The 22,316-nt window shown below is 36.4% G+C and overlaps 3 protein-coding genes across 4 annotated transcripts; 2 read left to right on the top strand and 1 right to left on the bottom strand.

Moving 5' to 3' along the window:
• Positions 1-1,087: 1,087 nt before the first annotated feature.
• On the top strand, positions 1,088-16,983 carry LOC139980885 (uncharacterized). Its single transcript, XM_071992887.1, has 3 exons — positions 1,088-1,286; positions 9,471-9,693; positions 12,309-16,983. The coding sequence occupies exons 1-3, from the start codon at positions 1,221-1,223 to the stop codon at positions 12,998-13,000; spliced, it is 981 nt and encodes a 326-aa protein (XP_071848988.1). The 5' UTR covers positions 1,088-1,220; the 3' UTR covers positions 13,001-16,983.
• On the top strand, positions 1,904-6,567 carry LOC139981484 (uncharacterized). Of its 2 annotated transcripts, XM_071993898.1 has the most exons (4): positions 1,904-2,325; positions 3,412-4,713; positions 5,236-5,347; positions 5,841-6,567. In XM_071993898.1, the coding sequence occupies exons 2-4, from the start codon at positions 4,019-4,021 to the stop codon at positions 6,123-6,125; spliced, it is 1,092 nt and encodes a 363-aa protein (XP_071849999.1). In that variant the 5' UTR covers positions 1,904-2,325; positions 3,412-4,018; the 3' UTR covers positions 6,126-6,567. The 2 variants fall into 2 exon arrangements, with proteins under 2 accessions (XP_071849999.1, XP_071849998.1); XM_071993897.1 differs by lacking the exon at positions 1,904-2,325 and having other exon boundaries at positions 2,916-4,713.
• Positions 16,984-17,153: 170 nt separating the features above from the next.
• On the bottom strand, positions 17,154-22,267 carry LOC139980888 (glutathione S-transferase theta-3-like). The gene is made up of 6 exons (XM_071992891.1): positions 22,112-22,267; positions 21,477-21,638; positions 19,881-19,968; positions 18,892-19,048; positions 17,859-18,023; positions 17,154-17,506 (listed from the first exon to the last, which is right to left on the bottom strand). Exons 2-6 carry the CDS (start codon positions 21,589-21,591, stop codon positions 17,336-17,338), a joined length of 696 nt encoding a protein of 231 aa, XP_071848992.1. The 5' UTR covers positions 21,592-21,638; positions 22,112-22,267; the 3' UTR covers positions 17,154-17,335.
• Positions 22,268-22,316: the final 49 nt, after the last annotated feature.

Here is a 22,316-nt window from a genome sequence, read left to right as displayed (position 1 = left end):
TCTGGTGACTACCTCAATCAGTCCGGGAAATGTTTGAACTTATTATTTTTTATTAGCATAATCTTCCGTTTGTAGTGCTACTTCTATAAACCTATAAATTAAAGTCTTTGCGTCAGAATACACTATTTGACGTATACAATTTAAAAAAAAAGTGGGGTGGACCCCAGACCCCCTCACTGCAAAAGAGTCGGGTTTAATAAATGGCACCAGGGCAGTCCTCCCCCATTATAATATTATTTCGCCGTTCCATAAAAGTTTAACTTCCTACCTAAATCAATCGGGGATATTTTTTTTGGCCCCCTCCCCTCCAACTTTGACATTTTACCTATACACTTCTGGTGGAATCCAAATTTGGTAACAGTTAGAACATTTTTATACATATAATTCATTTATAGTTTACCGAACTCAAAGTGTATATCAAAGGTAGTTGTGCTCTTAAAGGATAAACAGCAATATTGTCATATTAATTTAATAACTGCAGAAACGTGAGTGCAACATATTTACTGAAAATAAAACGAGACGTTTTCTTGATAATTTTTAAGAAAATTCAACCCCAAGAAAGAACCAGGACACGATAAACCCAAGCAATTGATCCACTAGTGATCCGCTCTCAACCCCAGTCCGCCCATGTACGATCATCGTCCGGTGTGTATCACGGTTTCCCTATACAAGGGGAACATAATGTCACACATGACCTTAGCCAGAGTGTTCTTGAGTAGGTCCACTATGGTCCCACCTCTCTATGTCATAGTCATACAGCCTACAAACGCCTACTACCATATACGCTTCTTTATATATCTACTAATACGGGGACAATACCAATATCCCAGGCATACTTCCCACAGCACTTTGAACAACTGACCTCCTTATAGCCAAATCTTTTCCCATTCATTCCAACCAACAAGCCATATCGACTATTGAACCGTTAAAGCAGATTGTCACAAAACGGCCTAAGGATTTTTTTATTTAATTACATCGAATCCTACGTACACCCCACTGTACATTTTTTTTTGTATTTTGTACATATAAGCCTATTTATTCAGCCGTACGCTGTACTACACAAAACTCAATGTCTAATTTATATAGTTACCGTCGTCAACGTGCTTTTAACATATTGCTTTCAGATCTGCAGTGCATACAGACCAGCTAATGCACTTTTAGTGTAATAAAGATTTTTAACAACAGAAAGCTGATGGTTGGCTTCGGAATTTTGGAAAATTATGGGCTACCTTAGAAACGCCCTTTGTCTAGTCCATCCATCCCCGGAAGTGTTTGGAAGGTCTCAGGTAGGGTGAAATATTTTAATCATATATGTATGCAAAAATATGAGATTAAATTCTCAAGTCTTAGAGTTGTGGCGTCAATCACTGTATATGCTTGTAATGGTGCGAATGTAAGAAAGCTACAAATTCACCTATATGTAGTTCATTGTAATGTGCGATGAATAGTATAACATATATATATATATATATATATATATATATATATATATATATATATATATATATATATATATATATATATATATATATATATATATATATATATATATATATATGTCATATGTCAGTATTACCGTATGTCATATAATCCCGCTAAAAGAAATAAAACGGAATAGAAAATTGAAAGACTAGTTGTTACTATGATATTATGTACGTAGAAATGTATTAGACTTAGATACGGTCTAGTTTATATTTCTAAAGATATATACTTAGCTTCGGGTGCATATACAATTATATTCCTTTGTTTTCGTCGTGTGCGAATCCAGCATTGTTTAATTAATTAAAACGCATAACTTTGGAAGATCCATATAGATTAATTGTGAATATAAAGAATTGTGTTGTTTCATTGTAAGGATCCAGCTGTAATCATCAATTTATATGTACCTCATCATAGGTCATGCTAAACTACACTGTAAAAAAAAATCGTTAACGTTTGTCTTGATTTGGATTATTGTTTACAGAGGGAGAGGATTTTTCTTAGTTTAGATCACAATTCGATTATTCTAAAACCAACATCGAGTGCAAGGTTTGCCCTTATTTACGGGTAAGAAAGGAAAACTTTAGCTGGTTGAACGAAAATCTATCAGAACGCTTTTCTATTACTGAATATACGGATAAACGTTTTACCATATTATCCGGAAAGTTACTGTTACTCTGTCCAACAGGTAATGTTTATCTCTGCAAGCTTTTTTGGTGTTGACAAAAGCGCACATACGATTAATGTTAACACACGTTAGAATACGTAAACCCGGTTTTCGTTAACCCATCGATCGCGACATACACGCCAACGGCCACATTCGAACCAAACTTGGTTACCAACGAGGTAAATTTCTTGAATTTTAAACAGTTTGCACCCATCAAATCAAGTATCTTAGCTCTTTCATGATACAGTAGGATATACTCAACAAAAGGGAATCGCATTTCTTTCAAAGTTTTTGATAAATTCTGTATTTTCGTGGTAGACTTCGTCACGTCGGGTTCGCTGATGCGGTGGAGATGGTTAGGCTTGCAGGAGCGTACAGCATCTGTAGTATCTTAGCCCGTATACTAACCCCTATGTTATTTGTTAGGATATATGCTACACAATGAAACGCGTATACTGTAGCTAGCTTACTACGATGAGAGTATTGTAATACAATTACAAACGTTAGGCTTATCTATTCCTAAAATAAAGCAGGCCTAAGTGTAGCCTTTATAGTTTAATATCACCTTAGAGTAAACACATACTCCCTCTTAGTTTTGGTGTTATATGGTTAGACTTTTGTAAACAAAAGGTAATTGTGCATATATAACTAGGTCAAAAAATGTACAAAGAAAGCAGGTCCTCCTGTTTTAAAAATTTAGAAAATGTGGATGGAGGCTTAAAAGTAAATAACGCTTAGGCTTACAACTTTGCGGTTCCTTGCTGCTGAAAGCAAAAGTTAACGATGCATTCAGATTTATGTGTGTTTGGATGCATGTATATGTACCCTTGTAGCTAAGGGTCAGGATTACTCAACTAGGGAATGCGCGATGTTCATCACATTCACTATGTAGATGCATTATGTTTAGTGAGTGCAAGAACATTATTGTTTTGGTAGTTATATCATGAATATTAATGAGGTCACTGGGTCAAACCTGAAAACTATACATTTTGTTAGCCTACTCGAAAACCACAGTTCCCATTCTAGTGAAAGTTGGTATCGTGTAGTTAAGTAAAAACGTTAATGTGTTGATGTCTGTTAAATTTGATATATTAGCATATTAATGAGGGGGTGTGGCTTCATATAATTTTGTAACAATAAGCAATAACTTGATAGGGGAATGCTGATGTTTATCATAGAATTGACTTTCTGCTGGTATTTCATGAGGTGTCAGTTTGCCAAGGTATATTTCAAAATTTGGTGTTTTATTTTGTTTCCCAAAACAGGTGTTGGAGCTAAAACTATCACCACTTTGTGTTATCAACATTACCCACCACCATGAAAATTCTTGTTGAGTATGGTCATTCTAGGAAAGTAATTGAACTAGAAAATGAAGATACACTGTTCACTGAGTCATTATGCAATGCTCTCTGCATAATGATGAGTGTTCCATTTTCATCAGAAGAAACATTTTTCCAGTACTTTGATGAGGATTTTAAGTCATGGGTTGACCTTGAGCTTGGAACCAAAATTTTAGACAAGAGCAAGATTAAACTTAGCACTCTTCAACCTTTAGAGCCCTTGATAGGAACTGACAAACTCAATTTTAATTGTTCTGCAACTAGTGCATCTAGTTCTTGTGTGTCTGATGATGAGAGTGATAGAGCTTCCATTGAGCTTACAGTTGGATCACTTGATTTGGAATAGATATGACTCCACCAGAACTTTGTGCAGGTGTGATTGAAGATGTTCCAAATACCAAACAAGAGACCACTGAAGAATCAAACAAAATGATTAGTGTAACTGAAAAAGCTGGCAGTTCTGATGATAATAGTTGGGATATTCAGTTACTTTGTATCAAGTTTAGCATGACTTTGCAGAACAAGCTTGAAAATGAAGAACAACTACAGTGGGCCCAAAAACATGAACTACTCAATCATCTTGGAGACTTTCTGTACAAAAAAAAACAAGTACCCAGATATGCACATGAAAAGGAGAATAGCTAAACAGCTAATAACAAAATATCCTTACTTAAGGGAGCGCATTGGCTCAGGTTATGATACTTGGACTGCGGCCCTTAACAATAAATTGAAATCACTGAGGATGAAAGATTCAAGTCTCTCATTAAAAAATGCGCCTCTTAAAAGAAAAGAGAGCATTCTACAAAAGGATGTTTTCAAGAGGCCCTGCAAAGGGGAATTAAATTTCCTGCCAGTGATACCATCCACTGAAGATGATACCTCTCTGAAAAGACATAAAGAAACCATGAAAAAGGAGATGTCTAAGAAACGGGCCAAAAACTTGATTTTGATCGAGAAACTTATGGATAAAACATATCCACAACGAAGGGCATATTTAACCAATAAACCACTTGTTAAAGACTTACTTCAAGAGTATCCTGCTCTTCTGCTAACAGAAGAAATTAGCAATGAGATGACTCGTTTGGTGAACATTGATTGTACCAAGAAAGTATCAAAGTTTCCTAGATTGGCCAAAAGTATCACCTTACTGGGAAGATGCTACCTGAAGAGTGTCAAGAGTGGTCCTAAACATGACAAGATCAAAGAAATTCTACACAGGTGTGACAGGTAAGTCTTCAACTTGAATTTCAGTCAGTTTAATCTCTACCAGTGTTGTAGACCTAACAGGAGGCTTGGGTGTTTAGCCTTATGCCCCCTTCAAAAGCTTTACGCTCCCAACGATCCCCACTCCAGTGTGGACAGACTATACCTGCCACAGACCCCAAGAAATCGTTCAAAGGTAAATAAATAGGAATGCGTAATAGAGTGTTCTTTTGCGTTCATTTTTATCTTCTAAATCACAAACAGATCTTAGACTAGTACCTTTCAAAAAACCTATCATCCCTTACATGAAATATTAGTCCCCTAAGGGTGCAAAAATGTCCTTTTTTGTTGCGATTGAGGAAATCCAAAACGTTACAAAGGCAAAGACCACATTTCTTTATTTCATGTGCCAACCTGCTGCTATGTTCATTGCATGTACTTATGTTATTTTTTACCCTTCTTAAAATCATGAATCGTGTATCAAACGTAAAACTATGCATGATGCAAACTATCATATTGTGTTCTTCACCATTGTTATTATTCCAGGAATATTAGAAGCTCTGAGGTAGACAGAAGAGAGGAACAGAATAAAGCAGGATTACAGTTGCTACCATTGCTGCTACGGGAAAATGAAGAAGACTTCGTTTCCTACACAAATGTAAGATCAAAGTTGGAAAAGAATATTTGTGATCATGGCATGTTTGGTATCACCTGTTTCATGTTCTGAGTAAAATAGCATATCTTATGCAGGTGTAGATTCAGGGTGGGATTAACCATCCGAAGCCTCTTCCACCTTCACAATATACTTATTGCATCCATTGTAGTCAACTCCTCAATGACTTAAAGCGTTTGTGTGTAAATCATAACCTTTCTTGCATATTTCTTTATTTATAGTCTTCCAGCATGACAACAAGAACTACATCCCATTTTATGATTAAAGTTTAGTTGCTTGTATATCCTCTTACTATGGGTAAAACGTACCATAGAAGCACCAAGTCATATAGGGATGCGCACATATGGGGTATGGGAAGGATAATTGTCCAAGCATGGACCAAGTGTAATGCACTGCAAAGAGAAAGATATGTCTTATCCTGTCATTATAAACCTGTTGCATTATGACATTTTGTATGTATTGTTTTTATTCATTTCAGACTTCAAACGAATTTCAAAAGATTGCAGAGTCAGTGTCAACCCCAACAGTTATAATCAGTGAAAGTACATGTGCCATTGCTGCTGAGTCCCAAGTGCTCAAGGAAGGTGATTCTGTGGACAGTCTCATTCATCTCATCAGTATGTTTTATTGTGTCAATATTGAATACCCGAGATCATGTAACTGTACATTGACATATGTACAAAAGGAGATTTTTGAAATCACTGACAATAAAAAGGTACCAGCTAAGTTGATAACCTTTGTAACAAAAGTCGCTAGCCAATAGATGATTAACCCCAAGCGGTCTCACATGGACATGCAACATTAAGCGAATCCAGCACAGCTACTATACGATAGCAGGAAAGAAAATTAGCATGTAAAAGCGACTATACGAAAGCTTGGAAGCACAATCTAACTGCATGTTTGTTTTTAAGATTTGGAATTCTTTGCTAGGCCTGGTGTAGATTCAGCATCGTTCATTAGGTTGGGAGTTACTGATAAAAAAGTAATGCATTGAAAAATGTAACTTTAAAACATTTTTTGAGGGGGTGAGAGGGTAGCAAATTTGTATTTTGTTGAAAATATATTCCTCCATGGGAAAAGCCCAATTAAATATTCTTTTAAATCTGGGGCAGGGGTTACACTCTTGGATCACTAGGTAAATCGTTGCTAGTAGACTGACAGTACACATGGGATGCTATGTGGTGTTGAGATTAATTATTTCAAATTATGGTAACACATAACATTTGTATATATATTTAAAGTGTAATTGATTGTTTGTACTTGCTTCATATGATACTTTGTTGTATACACCTATTTTGTCTATGGGGAGAAGGTATACTCTTGGTTAAACTAGGAAAATTGTTGTGAGTAGACAGGTGGTATTTATAAGGTGTTCGGTGGTATTGTCATTCCCACCCTCCACCCTATATGGAGCTTTTTCATTTTGTGTATTAATTTAAATAATGCTTAACACATAATCTTTGTGAATGTTTTAATTGTAATTGATTGTTTGTTCTTGCTTCAAATGATAGTGTTTGTATACATGTAGCCTTGGGTAAATAAGAAAACAATTGTTGGTTAGGCATGACGTGCTATAGTAGGTGTTTAGATGTGAGATTTGGGTGTGATAAGGTGACCTGAGATGAATCAATGTTATAATCAAGAAGCTCTTTTAAAATTCTTGATTGTATGGTCACCGCATCCTACACCTCATTTTAAGGGATGTTTCATGTTGTATTTTTATTTTATATAATACTAGACGTAAATGTTTGCATATTATTAAATTGAAATTGATTTATCTCTTCTTATCTTTATAATTTGTAGTTGATTATGTTTAACTTGTTTGAATTCGTTTTTTGTTCTTTATGGGTGAGGGGTGTAATGCTATCAGTCCCTTTATTCTGTCACTGCCAAGGCATGAAAGTATGTCAGTGGAACGATTTTACTCAGCCATGTATATAAGATGGGTGTTAGAGCTAAAGGTGGTCCGAGTTAAAATAAGGAGAAAAGTACTGGAGACCAATTTTGTCAGTTTCAAACTCACTCTCTAAGTTTCACTTGTAAAAGCAGCCCACCCTTCACCACATACAGGTGCTTGTTCCATGTGTTGTTATCTTTAGTGATACATATACAATCCTAAACTCTACATTTTTAAATTTTCATTGATAGTCTTTGCATGGTATTATTTGTTGGGTTTTAATAAATATTTCTTACTTTAAAATCAAGTTTGTATCATTTTCAGTCTCACAGCTCTTACTATTCATTGTTATTATTCTATGTATATAAGATGGGTGTTAGAGCTAAAGGTGGTCCGAGTTAAAATAAGGAGAAAAGTACTGGAGACCAATTTTGTCAGTTTCAAACTCACTCTCTAAGTTTCACTTGTAAAAGCAGCCCACCCTTCACCACATACAGGTGCTTGTTCCATGTGTTGTTATCTTTAGTGATACATATACAATCCTAAACTCTACATTTTTAAATTTTCATTGATAGTCTTTGCATGGTATTATTTGTTGGGTTTTAATAAATATTTCTTACTTTAAAATCAAGTTTGTATCATTTTCAGTCTCACAGCTCTTACTATTCATTGTTATTATTCTGTACATCAGTCTTAAAAGGCAGAGAATTCCATAATATACATAATTTTCATGCAAATATATGTACTGTGTCAATAGTATTCTGAACAGATAATTGAAAGATAATCTCTAAATTCTAAAATTAGGAAGACTAAAACTGAATCCGTTGAAGGTAACTCTAAAAGTGGTAATATTTCAGGAAACACTTGCGTTTTTAAGGAGAAAACACCGTTTTCGGTTGCAGCAACTCAATATTGATGAAACACGCAAAACAGGATTAACGTTTAACCAAGATACGGTTAACATCTTATGGATTAATCTGAGGAAACCCGACTTTTGGTTGCAGCAACTTTAAACCATTTTCAAGGAAACGTTTACGATTTTTTTTTACAGTGTATGCTGGTATGTAATATGTACACATTCCAATATATCACTTGACATCACTTTCATTTATATATATATATATATATATATATATATATATATATATATATATATATATATATATATATATATATATATATATATATATATATATATATATGAGTGTGTGTGTGTATATATACACTCAACGGGGCTGGCTTTTGATGATGCAGTTGACAAGTTGTCCAATGCCCTATAGATAATAATAATAAGATTTCAATTAGAATTTTTCTTGATCTTTCGAAAGCGTTTGACACCCTCGACCACAACATTTTGCTTTATAAGCTTAATCATTATGGCATCAGAGGAAATTTCCTTGAGTGGAAACTAGTTACCTTAATAATAGAATCCATTTTACAAGTTTTAACGATACTAAGTCTATAAGTCATACTATTCGCTGCGGTCTTCCTCAAAGCTCTATCCTAGGTCCTCTACTTTTTTTTTATTATCTATATAAATTATATCAGTAACGACTGCACTCTATGTTCTACGATGCTTTTCGCGGACGATTCAAGTGTCTTTTTCACTGGTCATGACTCAAATGTATTGGAACATATTGTTAAGGGTTTCATGGTTGGTATACTGCTAACAAACGTCAGGAAAACAAACTATATCGTTTTCAGTAACAGTAAGCTATAAGGCCGATGAAGTTAATCTAGATCTTAAAATGAACAATGAGAGTCTACAAAGAGTGAATTGCACTAAGTTTTTAGGTGTTTATATTGACTCCCGTTTAACTTGGAACAATCACATACAGTCTATTGCGACTAAAACAGATAAAGGCTGCGGCATATTATCAAAACGTAAGCATGTTTACCCAAGAGAATTTTGCTTTCGTTGTATCTTACTTTAATCGCACCACATTTTATGTACTGCATACTAGTATGGTCTGGTACCAATCACACATTTAAAAAAAAAACTATTTGTTCTTCGAAAAAGAGCAATTAGACACGTTTCATTTGCCATTACAATGAACATACATAATTATATACAAGTTAAATTTATATATATAAATATATCTATATATATATATATATATAAAATTGTATATACATATATTTAAAATCTTCGATCCACCCCATCGTCTGAACAACATAATTTGACTCGACCAGCTTGTCCTTTCATTTCAGTGGTGTTGTTCACAGGTGATATACATCTACTTCAGATACCTGTTCGCATTCTACGTGGTTGGTTGGGACGTACTCCTTACAATCAGGGGAAGTTACCAACATGGAGGATGGTATCAAGTGGATTTGAAAGTATTCAGCTTTCACCTTCTTGCTCTATACTCTTTCATATCTGTGGTCAGTGCCCTCGTACACTGGGTTCGAGTCGCGAGATGGCGATATGAGTGTAAGTTGTCATTGTATGAAATCATCAATTGTGTTATGATATTTATTTATGATATTGTGTTATGGTAGAATTATTCAGGGGACTGGAGGGGAGGGGAAGGGAAAGGAAGGGGAAGGGGAGGGGAAGTAGGAGAAGAGGGGTGATAAGAGATTGGACTGTCACTGCAATATATAGTCATACACGTAGGTATGGTGGTTAGTTGCTATTAGGGACCGTCAGAGTCCTAACAAACTTAAATCACTATTCGGTATCAAGTACCATCGCGGAGAAAAACATTTGTTGGTGGGAGAGAGTGGTATGTGTTAAAATTGTCTCCTATACCCCCCCCCCCTTACACCTTACCTTAATCACATATCATATTTACCCCACATCTGCACTCCACAAACCATTACCGAAATCCTTCTATGAAAGTTTAAGCCGTTTTGCGTGATACAATGAAAGAGTAGCAAGTAATCAAATTATATCAAATGATGATATTAACAAAGACACACCGTAGTGTAAACACGCCAATTATTTACACTGTATAAGCACCGCTGGAGCATGCTTTGTTTAACTAATTTGATGGTATTGAATTAGTATTCAATATCTCTCATGCATACCGTGGTGACGTAGATCGCTTTGCTACCAGATGCAATGCACCAGGCTGAAATGTTCTTGTAATATTGCTGTCATGAACATAATGATATACGGCGTGACATCAAGTTACATCAGTGAAACGGAGCCACAAAATGTTGGTGAAGCACGTTTTCCTTACATTCAGGCTCTGATTGTCCATTGGGGGAAAATTTAGGGGAGAGGGAGGGGAGGCAAAATTTAGAAGACGAAATAAGGGGGTGAATATCAAAACATATTTAAATAAACTGTTCATATGGTTGTCTCTTCGCATGCTAAAATTTACATGATATGCAATTATAAATCAATCCAAAGTATGTTTGTTTTCCCTATATAGTGCAGCTATGGTCTCAAACTTTATGTCTGTCCCAGGATCCCCAAAAAGGCACCCCACCCCTCCCCAGCCAAAGTTCCGTTTGTCAACACAGATTACCATTTGTTTTATAAAGGAGGATCAATAAAACCCCTGTAAAATAGAAAGATTTAATCGCACAGTTCCGAATACACTAAAAACAATATTAATATATACCTAATTTCATTTACAATTCTACGCAATAGGTTAAAATATATAAAGATTTTCATATCGGACAATGAAGTTAGACAATATAGCAATATGTTTTGAAATGTCATTTCAGTATCTTTACGCATCCACACATCTATTATGTAACGATTCCAGCAATTCTGCTACGATATAAATAAAACTCTGGTGTTTTCATCACGTTCCAACGATGACGTCATACATTAATATTTCATATACAGTAGTGTATTATTTTCATCTAGGGCAAAATGGCTTTCAAATTATTTTTGTGATATCGTCATATTTTATGATTTTGAAGAGGGATCGATATCTTCGTGTCCTTTAATGTACTATTAAGGTGAGTGGCATGCTTAATGCTGATATAGGCGTAAGACGGCACTTTGAACAGGCACACGGCTGCTATAAGTACATCGAAAGGTAGACAAATTCACCTTGCATGTTTCATTTTCGGACTTCTTTTGTCATGATGCTGTGATCCTAAACAGGAACTGGCCAGGTCTTAGTTTCAGTTTATTTCTCAACATCACCTCAGTGAGGTATAAGAGACATTTACACGACATTTTTACCCGATGATTGAAACAAATGCTTCATTTTAATAGAACTAGGTCTTTTCCAAAAATATGGTTTCAAGAACTCAATGCTATCGGCTGAAAAGTAACGACAATCGAAAGAGTAATGAAATTCGTCTCCTAAAGAATTTAGTCGCATAACTCACACAATCTTTCATGAAAATCAATGTTTTTGAACCTTTCTTCTACGATAGGAAGTTTACTATTTACACAGCGTGGGGGGAAATTTTAAGTTAGTCAAATAATTTTCAAACTCAATTTTCTCTTTGTACATCATTGTAGTTGTACATCATCTTTGCAGATCATTCGCGTTTTCAGCTAGAATAATTGTATTATCTACATACAATAGAGTAAAGAGTGTAAAGAACATTTCTACATCATCGTTACTCAACTCACTTTTCATCGAAGATGACACCTCCCTTAAACCTGTGTTAAATTATTGATGAACCTTCCAACCGCGCTTAAATATACACTAAACAAGACTGGTGAGAGATTCTCACCTTGCATGACTCCAATATTGCAATCAACACAGTAGGTTGACTTCACATCGTCCTTCATAACACACGATTTGTCATTTTGTACAAATTATATATAACATTCAGCACTTAATTTGTTGGGTAACTTCCTGGTAAGACATTGCTCTATTCAGTTCGTCGTTATGTGAGGACATGATGACTGAAAGATCAAAGGACTGACAATTATTTTTTTAAATAACTGGGATGTTAGAGAGTACTGATCCTTGGTGGGGTACCTTTATGTAATCTGGCATTTGTAAGTGAATCAATACGTAAAGCCCCACCCACAACCCCCTCCCCCACACACACGTCCACCCTCCTTCTTCAATCGTCGCTTCCAAGGATGTTCTTTTGATAACTTCCTGTATGTTTCATTTTCAGCATTCAGCCACAAGCAAATGAGATCAACTGGCGAAGATGTCGTCATCAACACCTCACGAAGCACACTGAGAAGCCTCGGGACTGCGCCCTCTATGTATCGTTTTAATCCATGGTGCTACCGACTAGACTGGCTGTTGTTCAATTTGATTGTGACATTCAACCCGATAGTCACCATCCTATACTGGCTACCCGTCATCGTCAATCGCGAAAATTTCCTTCAAGACGATATTTTAAACAATCTTGCCATTGTTCATCTTACCATCGTAAACACTGCCCTCATTTACCTGGATTTGCTCATAAGAAGGATACCCGTCCGTCTGGTACATTCGATTTACCCCATGGCATTATGGGTAATCTATATGGCCGTCAATGCCGTTGTCCATGTGACCATTCAGACCGGTCCAGAGAGACCGGATCAGTTCCTGTACAGGTTCTACTTCAACTGGGACGCAGAAAATGTTGCGCCGTCAATTGGTTACGCACTAGCCGTATTTTTCGGTATCCTGGGGTTACATCTACTAGCATTTCTAATTTTTGAGCTGAGGAAAGGATTGTTTCTAAGATGCTGCAAGGATGTTGGATACTTGGATGAGACTGACTATTCCTCAGAGGCAAGCTTCCAAATGACGTCTGGACTTTGTTGTTCAGTATGTGGAAGAGGGCGCGCTTCACACGATGTCGCGTTTCATTAGGTATCTTGTAACGTTCGGTACGACATGTAAATAATCCACTGTAATATCGTCCCACCCAATTGCAATCGATGTAATTTAACTGCATACATTTAAACTCGTACCATTTTAATTTTTCTGGTCTAATTTGGATGCCTGGTGAGACGGGGAAAAACAAATATTGCGGAAAATTATGAATCTTCAATATTGGATTGTTTGTATATATAGTAAAAGTTCTAACATAGAAAATAAGTATAATAATAGTGTAATATTATAATAGTAAAATTATACAAGGGTTTACTGTAGGGCCTTTAATAACCTTATTTTGATGATTGCAGGTATTCTGCAAGCTGCGAGATAATATGACTGGATTTGCACAGAAGCTTTACATTAGCTTAATTGCACGTTTAAAGATTAATATCATAATAATATGCTTAAGGTAAATAAACATTTATCAATTTGGTTGATATGAAATAATCAATACAATTATACTGCATAATATGTTATAACATTACATCTCGTACATACGTCATGCACAAAGTACTATGTGTTTATGTAATGCTATAGATACATCTAATGTGTTTGATAATATCGAAAATTACATCTTTTCGAATAATGCTTTCAGTCAGTGATCCACAAACTTAAGGGTCACACCCCTTCTTTTGGACCTCGTCTCATTGATGCGGGAGGTCGCTTAATTGTCTATCTGTACAGAATAAGTATCCCTTAGAATAATTTCACCAGTTCTTTAGTTCAGCACGCCTCAACATATATCGTATAATTACTAACCGTTAAAACATTTTTAAAGGTTGACCATTCGTCATACGACAAAATAGTGTATGTTAACTTTAGTTCAAACGATATTTGGGAGGGCGCCGGGTCAAGAGAGAGAGGGGGAGAGGGGGGTGGCGTGGAGTGGGAGGCGCTGTATGGCATGTACAGTGTATCGATTTCTACTATATGATATATATTTTACACAAATATCGCATCCATTGTTTATGAAATGCCATACTGAATTCACCAATCAGAGGACACGAAGGAGTATAAACATCTTTATTACGATTGCAGAACTTGGCTGAAAAAGGTCCGTTGTGCCTTATCTGCTAGGTTGTCATTTATTCATTTACAGTATTGCTCCAAATAGATGAATACATTCGGATGAAATATTTTTGGAAAGCGATCGAGAGGAGGAGAGTAATCTAGTTGGGAGAAGAGGTGCATGGTGCCAATGTGGAGCATATATGGTTAAGTGAAGCATAAATATATGGTTATGAGCATATATGGTTAAGAACATATATGGTTAAGCATATTTGGTTAAGTGTATGGCTAAGTGTATATATGGTTAAGAGCATATATGGTTACTTGAGTTTCTTGAGTTGTGTTTTCTATATTAACATCTTTTGACTGCTTCAAGACGAAATTTTACATATTGGAACGAGACGCGATTCACAAGCTTTGGCAGTCACCAGGATCGATTCAGCATCTTAGCCAGGGGCCCCAGGGATAAGCACTCCTTCCTCCGAGGCCAGCATCCCTCCTCCTCCTTTCCCATTCCATAATGAAAGTAATACTTTTGCATGCATTCGTGTTCGGGTTATGTAAATCACTATTTTCCTTCACCTGCCACATATCCCGCAACATCATCGTTATAGAGAGGATCCGGGAAGTTGTTTTTGTAAAAGAAAGGGTGTTGCCCTTGAAATCGACCGTCCTATGTTAGGAGGTCCCGGGACCTTCCCCGGCAAAAAAAAAAACATTTTAACGTCAAATGATGCATTCTGATAAATACAGACTATAGGCCTACTACAGGAAGGTCTAGACACGCTGTTGTGCCTATTTTAATTTTGATTGTTTTTTCGTGGTATGGGGGGGGTGTTGAAAATGGGGAGGGAGGGGTGGGGTGAATAATCCAGAACAGAATGTTGCGACTAAAAATTGTCCAAACGGTTCCATTGATATCATGAAATTACGAAATCACTTATGATGAGTGTGCACTGCGGACGCCATATTTTCACTAGTCTCATTAGCCGTAATAGACACTACATTATATCATAGTGAACGTGCTTTAGGCCTACCGCAGGAGATGGTCGGGGAGTTGCCTGCCAACAATCCTCAACCCTCCCACCCCCCCCCCCCTCCTTCCCTCTCACAATCGGTCTTCTTCGTCTCCACAGGCCTAAAAAAAATTGACACTGAGTACGCATCCCATCACACGGGATAATATAGTTTCCTTAGACGCTAGGATAGTGTAGTTGGTTCAATAAGTACTTCAACAGCGCCCCTTTATTGCTAACCGCTTCATCAACAGTTCTTTGGTATTAATATCTCACTCATATTGAATACTCATATTGATATATGACAAGACCTACCGTAGAGGAAGGCGTTGTAGAGGAAGGGGATGTAGAGGGAGAGGATGTAGAGGAAGGGCATGTAGAGGAAGAGGATTAAGAGGGTGATTGGGGTAGGGATTTTTCTTACACGTACAGGCAAGAGCCAGTTCTGAGGCCTATTTGACAAAATTGTAAAGAAAGCAAAAGTACAAAACAAACACACACACACTTGTCAATGTATCAATTTAATTTAAGGTTAGGTATACATTATAACACACACAATAAGGAAAAGGTAAAATATGAAACACAAATTAAATTTTCCAACTGCACAGAGTACTATATTTCAGGTTAACAATGAGAATTAGTAAAAGTAAAATATTTTCTTGTATTTACTGATCATTTGATCAAATTTTACTGTAGTTCAACGTAAATCTGTATAAACATGCAATAATTTCATCAGCTGCTGCATAATATTAATAATTCACGAAAGAAGTAAGTGATGATTTTGAAATACATAAGTAGCCTATACATACAGAACAAGTGTCTATCGGTCAATACTTAAGTTTTTGCCTTTTGTTTTGTTTTCTGACAGCAGAACTGCATTCAATTTACAACTTGTCAAGTTTTCAGTTCCAAAATTCCAAGAAAAAAATAATGTTTTGTTCGGTCATGTCGATTTTTGGTGACGTTCATCGCAGACAAAACTATTAGCTACTCTTTTGTTGGATTTGAATGCAATTTCTATATCATTTCTACTTGCTGTGAAAAACAATTGATCAATTTGACGAAAGAAAATTTATTATTTAGTAGGTCTTTAGTGTGAAAAATAAGAATATAGTAATAATTATCAGCAAAACTATACTTAGTGAAAGCATTGTTTATCGTTTCAAGGTTACTTAACAGTAATCCTTACACACCAAGCATTTCTAATCAAGACACATTCCTCTATCAAGGAAGATAAGTCAAAGGCAATGAAACCCAAACAATGACTGCAGATTCAAGTAACAAACACCTTCTGGATTATTTTAAACTGAAACTTGACTAGTTTAGCTCCGGGGGATATACTTTTATGGGAATATGTTCCATAGAATTCTCCATTTCCAATGCACGCTCCCTGCTAACAATATCTTCAAGTTGCAAACCCTCCAAAAGTGACACACTTAAACTCCATTATGTAAAATGACTGCTCTGCCATTGGTTTATCTAGACTTGATGAGAGGGTCAGGGGGGTCAAGGGGCTATAACCCCAGTGTCCAGGTCAATTTGGGAAACCCAAATAGTTAAATATGGCACTAAGAATAATGATTCCTTGTTTTTCAAAATATACTTAAGGCAAAGTCAAGACTTCAAATAGGGGGCTGGTGACATTATTGTCATGGAAAACACATTTTCTTCTAGTGCATTAGAGCTACTTGACTTCTTTTGTGTAATGTCAAAAGGTCATCAACCATAACGAATGAACATTTTGTTAGAATATTTCGACATCATTTAGATAGAAACCACAGTTATCAAGGCCTCCACTTAGTTCCTGCCCTGAGATCACAGATAAAACTACACAAAGCACAGATAACGCTATATAGATCCGTTGAAATCCCACACTTGTGTACACGGAAGACGTACCACTGGATGCAGAAGTGTACATGAAACATGGTTGTCTGGGCAACAGTTCCTATGGGATTTTCCTTTCGATAAAAAAATGGCAGAACAGATGATTCCAAAAGTTTGGGTAACAAGGAGATCATTATCAAATAACAGAAAAATAGTACATAAGACTTCCCTGCATCAAATGGTGTGACCAACAAATAAGTGAGTTTAGATGCAGTAAGAAGAATTTAACAGGTGTGAACCAGATGGGAGAAACCTTCAGCAATTGCAGGTATCATAACTGGTCAACTTGAAGGCTGCACACTGGGCATAGTTTTATTAAGCACAGGAAATCATATATAAAAATTTCATGAAAATGTCCAATGATTGGAAGTGCAAGTATAATTTCTTTGGTTGAATACTTTACACTTTTAATAAACATTCCTTAATATTTGCTCTTCAATTGTGGAGGTATTTCTTTACCACCCATGGCATATATCTCCACGAGGGTCTCGGCAAAATGAGGATTTAGTTTATGGCTTACTCTCTCCATCCAAGCTGCCAGCTTAGGATTGTCTGTCACAGGGTCATGACCTGTACCGACAATTTGAAGAATCTGTGAGACAGAAAAAGACAAAAGATGATAAAATGAGTGTTAAATATAATCGGTTAAAGGCAAAAATTCATAGCCACGATATGCTTCTCAGAAGGTTTTTCATCATTAGTGGTACTAAGCATTGCACAAGATTTCTCTGAACAAGTTATCTTTGATCACGTGACCGACACTTTCACTATGTCGGCATCTTAAATAAAGTAACACAACATCTCCATTTGGATCATTTCTAATGTATAGATATGAGAGACCTGGGTGAACCTACCAACAAACACTATTTTGTATTTTTTATTGATTGATGGGCATGGGTGTATATGTGTAGAATATGTAAAGGTTGTTAAATTGCTGACTTTACCTCATGTACAGCAAAGATATCAGCAATAGTAATTTCATCACCACATAAAAACTTGTTGTCACCCAAAAATGTCTTCTGGACAATGTGAGTAATTTTCTTCATGTTAGTCTCCAACTTTGCTGTCTGTTTAGTGTCTGGGGTTTGTCCAGTTCTCATCGCTGACAACTGAAATAGGTTAAAAAAAACAGAAGAAAAAAGGAAAAAGTATAAGATTTCAAAACTGTGAAGAAGGACCTTGAATGTTCTATTGCAGGGACAACTAACCTTTTGTTCTGTAAGGCTCACATTTAACTTTTCAACAACAAGCAGAAGCAGAGATGATGTCCTGACACAAAGTCAACTTTAAAGGGGTGTTCGTCTGATGTTACAACTGTTGAATCTCGCCACACTGGAGCTTAGGAGGTTACATGGGGACTTGATCCAGGTTTTCAAGATTGTGTATGGTTTCGACAATTTATCCTTTACCGACTTTTTCATGTTTGCTAACAGTAGTTGTACCAGAGGTCATTGTCTTAAACTCCAAAAGTGACATAGTAGGATTAATATTTGGCATAACTTTTTTTCTAATAGGGTTGTGAGTGAGTGGAATGGTTTGCCTGAGAAAGTTGTACTTGCAAGTAGTGTCAATGGGTTTAAGAATGCTTTGGACAAGCACTTTAAGCATTGTAATCGGGTCTGAGTGTTTGTGTCTTCAGTTTTTTTCTCTCTCTATAGGGTCCTTGATGGTGACTTAAGTGTCCCTCCTGATCCTTTTTTCTACTTAACTAAACTAAACTAAACTAACTAATACACAACCACATATATGAAAACTAATGATTAAACCATTAAGTGTCAATATCATTGACACAGGTTTTTTTGGGCATATCATGAAATACAGCTCAAAGTGATTACTTCTCTGATGTATGGACAACCTCATCTTTCCAACACAAACACAAACTTGACGGGGTATACCTGTGATATATATTCTGCACCTCATCTACCTAACATATAATGTACCTTACGATTAGGTATTCATTTAATATAAATACAGTACCTCATGAATGAAGAGTAACGAGTAATGAAGTCTTGTTCCTAAGTGTTGATATTCCAAGTATTCATCGACTCTGGCCCTCTGCTTCAGGTCCTTTGGATACCAGTGGTCTGCGATTTGGTCTCTGTACTTGTTGGCGATGTATCTAACCATGGCCACACTATACAGAGATATAAACCAAGAAGTACAGTATAAGGTCTTTTCAAGATGCATCAGGAATAGCAAGGTTGTGTTGGATAATTCTTTACAGTAGCTTAACTATCAGCAGATGAAGAATGACACTAGAATTCCTTTTAACTCACATTCCTCAGAATGAAGAAAGAAAATTTTGATGACATTTAATCTTGTTAAGAATTTTAAATTTCACCCATCTTTCTATTAAAGTCCCTCAACATATTGACCCTACATCCAGGCATGGCGAGTGAGAGGGTGGCATGCAGAAGCATTCGGAGGGCTACAGCTTCACAGTTTTGGTTAATTAGGGGACCAGGGAAATATGAGATAAACAATAATGCATTCTCATTTTCCAATTAAAAAAGGGGACCCACTGACATAATTGTCCTCAGGGCCCAATCTGGCTCTTCATGTTGACATTTCTTATTGTCAAGAGCATTTCTAGAACCCATTTTTACACAAACAGAAAATCCTAGGGAAAATGCATGCTAGAATCTTCACCAATTTAGCAAATTCTGATAGCCAGCAGCATTTTTTTAAATTATTTTTTTTTCCAGTCAAAATCCATCACAGATGTCAAACAGTCCCATAACCATAGTCCTATAACCATAAATAATCATAACCCATAACTATAGCCCATAACCATAACCCATGTGTTAACATAACCCATGTGGTAACATATCCCATGTGGTAACCATAACCATAACCCATAACCATAAATAACCATAACCTCAGTCCCATAACCATAAATGATCTACAGAATTTACTCAGAGAAATTTTTTATCAAATTTGTTAATTAGTCGATTGGATTTTTGTACCTTTCTGACAAATTAAAGTCTCCATCTTTCAAGGCAGGTAACTTTTTCCGTGGGTTGATCTCGGCAAATTCTGCAGTTCGATTTTCCCCTGGATAATAACAAATTTGCAAGTGTCAAAAAGGTATTTACAATAATAAAAAAACTGTTGGAAATGATGCTAGGCTGGTGTTTGCTACAGATTTTAAGATCACAAATTGTATATAACAGTTGGATAATGCATAAACATCTAGAAGAATCAAGTGAAAAAGACCAACATGACTTTGTGTGTAGTTATTGATCCCTCTAGGCCAACTAACTTGATTCTGGACTGTTTCTAACCATTGCCGCTATCTCTCCACCGCATCAACAAGGATAATCGGGTAGCAGACAATGGGGTATCATACTCTATTTGCTTTTTTAACCTTTTTATATAGCGCTTTATACCAGCGATAGGTCTCAAAGCGCTTTACAGACAATATGGTCAATGATAACGTGTCCCAGAGACAATCCCTCCAGTCGGCAGCAGTTATATACTGCGCCCAATGCAAGTTACCTCACAGGTACCCATTTGGGTGGAGAGAGGCAAATGATATAAAGCATCTTGCCCAAGGACACAACGTAATGAACTAGGCAGGAATCGAACCAGCAATCCTTGGATCACGAGTCTGACGCCTTAGCCAATTGGCCACCACGCTCTCAAAAAACATGAGAAAGAAAACTATTTCACACTGTTGCTCGTAAACCCATCTGAATATCTTGTTCCTAACTTGAGATATGGCTGAGAAGTGCAACTAATTAGATTGGCTAAACCCTTGGTTCTTTTCGCAGAGGGCGGACTGTGATATCATAGAAATAAGTAATATGAGGGATGTGATGTGACCTAAAGATGCAGAAAATTACCAGCATCCTTAAGTAAAGGGTGTGAAGACTCACGCAAAAAGAAACATCTTATGCCGGTAATCTGACCTAGTTTCGAATGAGGTGTAACAGAAGTGTTAAACACCACCATCGATCCCAGAAAGTACACACACAGCTTGCTACCATCAGTAATTGGACACTGGTGTACAGTCAGTACTTACAGCTGTGGTCAATACCCACAGCACAGTGTATAAAAGGTACAGCGATGGACATCTCAGGTCCAGCTAAAGATAACAAGGTATCATGTTTCATTACTGTCTGCATTTTGTAGCGACACAAACAAAACGTCATTTGCAAGCAACAGAAAGTTAACTTTTCAGATGGCCGCACGCGGTTTGGGGCGAGTCTTCAATGCCTTTATTAAAGCCATCAACTTCAGTCACTGGAAAATCTCTTTAAATCTTTTCTACTGATGGTTTCATCAGATCAAAATATCTGGGTAAAATCAAGAGTCATTTCAGGCAAAGATAGAAGAAAGAATTTAAAAATGGCTGAAGTTGCCATACATTCAACAATTTCCTTCAGATAGGCAGTCAGGAATTTTGTAAAGAATGTGCAATTTTCAAAATTATACACTTAAATATATACAGCTTTTTGTGTACTACTTTTTCACTAGTACATGGGTTCAGCTTGTTTGTAGATCCAGTTAAGTTTGTGTAAAACTGACATCAACAAAAATTATTCAACAAACAAACTTACCAGCAGCAATACTTATTTTACATGCTTCAAATGGAATACCAGTGACCTTCAGAAATGTATATATGGCCCTAGAAGGTTGAGAGAGCATGTCATAATAATAATACAGTTTGCTCATGGTGATGTCTGGAATAAGACCACCGCTGGTGAATTGCAGTCTCAAAACTATAACAAAAAAAACAAAGAAAAAGTGAACAAAAGGACAAATTGAAAACAATGCTGATTCTATATAAAGTATGATAATGGAAGCTTTTATTGTAATCTTCTTCAGAACTAGCTATTTTTTTCAGGCAAATATTGAATCTTGTTACTCCTAATGTCAGAAACTGAATCCTACAATCAAAATACTTCAGCAGTTTTATACTGTGCGAGAAATCACTAGTAAACGTGAATTATCCTGGGCTTAACATTGAAAGACTAACTTTTTAGTAGCAACAACATGTCATAAACATAATATAGTTTGCTCATGGTGATGTCTGGAATAAGACCACCGCTGGTGAATTGCAGTCATTTGACATGGTGAACATAAGTTGAGCCGATTCCACGAACGTATGAAATCTAGCCTAACATCAGACACGCACGATCTATAACAGTTATTCTGACTTTGAATGGTAACTATTGATAAAACTATTACTTACCACAATTATTTTCTTAGCAGCGAGGGTTCTTCGCTAGGAACTAGACAACGAACTTGCCTTCCAATACGCCTACATTAACTAAATATGACCTTGTTATGTTCTTGGAAGGATGGTTTACTACTACACACTTTGTTAGTAGCAAACCCAGACTATGTAAACTCCAAAGAGCACCTCGATGGTAAACACATTACACAATATTTTGGCG

Source organism: Apostichopus japonicus, chromosome 15, assembly GCF_037975245.1.
Source record: "Apostichopus japonicus isolate 1M-3 chromosome 15, ASM3797524v1, whole genome shotgun sequence".
Taxonomy (NCBI): domain Eukaryota; kingdom Metazoa; phylum Echinodermata; class Holothuroidea; order Aspidochirotida; family Stichopodidae; genus Apostichopus; species Apostichopus japonicus.
The sequence above is the reverse complement of the archived record's forward strand: the minus strand, read 5'-3'. Positions and strand labels throughout refer to the sequence as shown.

Coding starts and splice junctions, on each gene's coding strand:
- LOC139980885 (XM_071992887.1), top strand. CDS start 1,221: ATGGGCTACCTTAGAAACGCCCTTTGTCTAGTCCATCCATCCCCGGAA. Junction 1,287..9,470: donor AAGTGTTTGGAAGGTCTCAG/GTAGGGTGAAAT, acceptor CTTTCATTTCAG/TGGTGTTGTTCACAGGTGAT. Junction 9,694..12,308: donor CGCGAGATGGCGATATGAGT/GTAAGTTGTCAT, acceptor TTTCATTTTCAG/CATTCAGCCACAAGCAAATG.
- LOC139981484 (XM_071993898.1), top strand. CDS start 4,019: ATGAAGAACAACTACAGTGGGCCCAAAAACATGAACTACTCAATCATC. Junction 4,714..5,235: donor ATTCTACACAGGTGTGACAG/GTAAGTCTTCAA, acceptor TTATTATTCCAG/GAATATTAGAAGCTCTGAGG. Junction 5,348..5,840: donor ACTTCGTTTCCTACACAAAT/GTAAGATCAAAG, acceptor TATTCATTTCAG/ACTTCAAACGAATTTCAAAA.
- LOC139980888 (XM_071992891.1), bottom strand. CDS start 21,591: ATGAGCAAACTGTATTATTATTATGACATGCTCTCTCAACCTTCTAGG. Junction 19,049..19,880: donor GACTTTAATTTGTCAGAAAG/GTACAAAAATCC, acceptor ATCTCTGTATAG/TGTGGCCATGGTTAGATACA. Junction 18,024..18,891: donor CGTTACTCTTCATTCATGAG/GTACTGTATTTA, acceptor AACCTATTTCAG/TTGTCAGCGATGAGAACTGG.